This window comes from Pteropus vampyrus, unplaced genomic scaffold, assembly GCF_000151845.1.
Source record: "Pteropus vampyrus isolate Shadow unplaced genomic scaffold, Pvam_2.0 Scaffold299, whole genome shotgun sequence".
Lineage (NCBI taxonomy): Eukaryota > Metazoa > Chordata > Mammalia > Chiroptera > Pteropodidae > Pteropus > Pteropus vampyrus.
This window is the reverse complement of record NW_011889080.1, coordinates 452,875-454,570: the sequence shown is the minus strand read 5'-3', so window position 1 is coordinate 454,570 and position 1,696 is coordinate 452,875. Positions and strand designations below refer to the sequence as shown.

The 1,696-nt window shown below is 65.4% G+C and overlaps 1 protein-coding gene across 7 annotated transcripts in view; it reads left to right on the top strand.

Annotated features, from left to right (window-relative positions):
* The window catches only part of BRD1 (bromodomain containing 1), a 35,762-nt gene extending 34,514 nt beyond the window's left edge, over positions 1 to 1,248 (top strand). For 2 of the 7 annotated variants that reach the window (XM_023521177.1, XM_023521173.1), the window contains exon 9: positions 999 to 1,246. In XM_023521177.1, the coding sequence (XP_023376945.1) occupies positions 999 to 1,227 (229 nt within the window). In that variant the 3' untranslated portion in view covers positions 1,228 to 1,246. Of the gene's footprint in view, positions 1 to 998 lie in introns of all 7 variants that reach the window. The other 5 variants (XM_023521182.1, XM_023521176.1, XM_023521174.1 and 2 more) reach the window with 4 other exon arrangements.
* Positions 1,249 to 1,696: the final 448 nt, after the last annotated feature.

Genomic DNA, 1,696 nt, shown 5'->3' with positions numbered 1-1,696 from the left:
GAGTGTTTTTGAGGTTCTTCATACTTTTCTCTTGAACAAAGATTCTTAAACATAGGCTTTGTTTCCGTTTGAAGCCTTGCTGCGCAAAGCCACTCTCGGGTGTCAGGCTGTGGTGGGGCGGCCCCGTCCGGCCTGGACAGGCCTCACCCAGATGTGGCTTGTCCCCAGTGTGGAAGAGTGCACGCTTGCACCCTCGGCGCAGATAACGGACGCCTTTCTCGGCCTCTGGTGCCTCTGACGTTTGTCCTTTTTAAGAAGAGCAGCCCCAGGCCCGTACGCTCTGCCCCAGCATGACGCGCGCGTCCTCTGCTTGGTACCTGCGTGTGTCCGAGCGCCTGCGTCTGCTGTGTCGTCAGACTGCGCTGGGTGCCGGGGCGGGGGTTGAGCACCCGGACGCCAGGTCGGAGGGGCAGCCGTGCTCGTGGCAGCTGGCTGTGGCCGGTGCGCTCAGGTGCCCATGTGTCTGTTGCAGGTCTCACCAACGGTTTCGGGGGCGTGAGGAGTGAGCAGGAGCCAGACGGCGCCCCGGGCAGGAAGGCCGCAGCCCGGCGCCGCTGCGCCTCCGAGTCCAGCGTGTCCTCCAGCAGCAGCCCGCTCTGCGACACCAGGTGGGCGCTCGCCGTGTCCCCAGCCTGCCGGGCCGGGAGTGTACACATGTTCTGCCCAGGGGCGATCTCCTATGGGGTGGTCTGTTTCGTAGACTTTAACCGGAAATGAGAAATACAGTGACATGGAAAGAGCACAATTTCTTGAATCCACGGATAACTTACATTGTCCCCTGTGCCCAGAGTCTGGTCTCTGTTTGAAATGGGGGCAAGCACAGCCCTGGCGTCTGCCCCGCGGGGCCGCTCCGGGCCTGGGCCCCGCAATCCCCGCCTGTCGGGCAGGCCCTGCTCCCCACGAGGCTTAGGCTCAGCTCCCCGGGCCTGGCCTGGGGCCGCGGGCAGCGGGGCGGAAGGGCACAGCGCCTCTCTGACCAGCTTCGTTTCCTCCTGCAGCTTCGGCGTCCCCAGGTGCGGCCGCGGCAAGCCGGCCCTGGCACGCAGGCACACGCTGGAGGACCGCAGCCAGCTCATCTCCTGCATCGAGAGCGGGGACTACGCCAAGGCTGCCAGGATCGCGGCAGGTGGGTGGCGCCCGGGGCCCTCCCGTGCTCCGCTCTGGCCGGGCCTCCAGGAGGCTCACACCGTGACTCAGGTGCCTCTGCACGCCCGACTCCCTCCCTGACAGGGATGGCACAGCGCGCGGGGCCGGGGTGGGGTGACGGTCCTGTCCTGCGCTTGCCGTTTTCACGTGGAATGCTCAGCTCCAAACGGCTTCTGGGCCTCAAACACCCAGCGTTGGTTGAGGCTTGTCTGTGACGTGCAGTCGTGTGTGGGATGTGGGGGGTGGCAGCCCCTGCCTTCCAGCACCCAGAGGAGGCTTGGGGTCAGCGGAGTGGAAACTGCCCTGGCAACGCACGGGCAGCGACGTGGCCGGGGACGGTTCTGAGCAGCGTAGTCAACCAGGTGGCTTTGAGCAGCGCCTTTGGCCATGGAGAGTGTAATGGGGACCCAGCGGGACCTGGCGGGCTTTCGTCAGGTCCTGAGGGCCAGGCAGAGCCCCCTCCCGGGCAGGTGTGCGGGTGCAGACGTGGCTCTTTGGAGGGAGCCAGGGTTTGGGATGGGGTGGTTTTGAGTTTGGGATGTTGGTCACA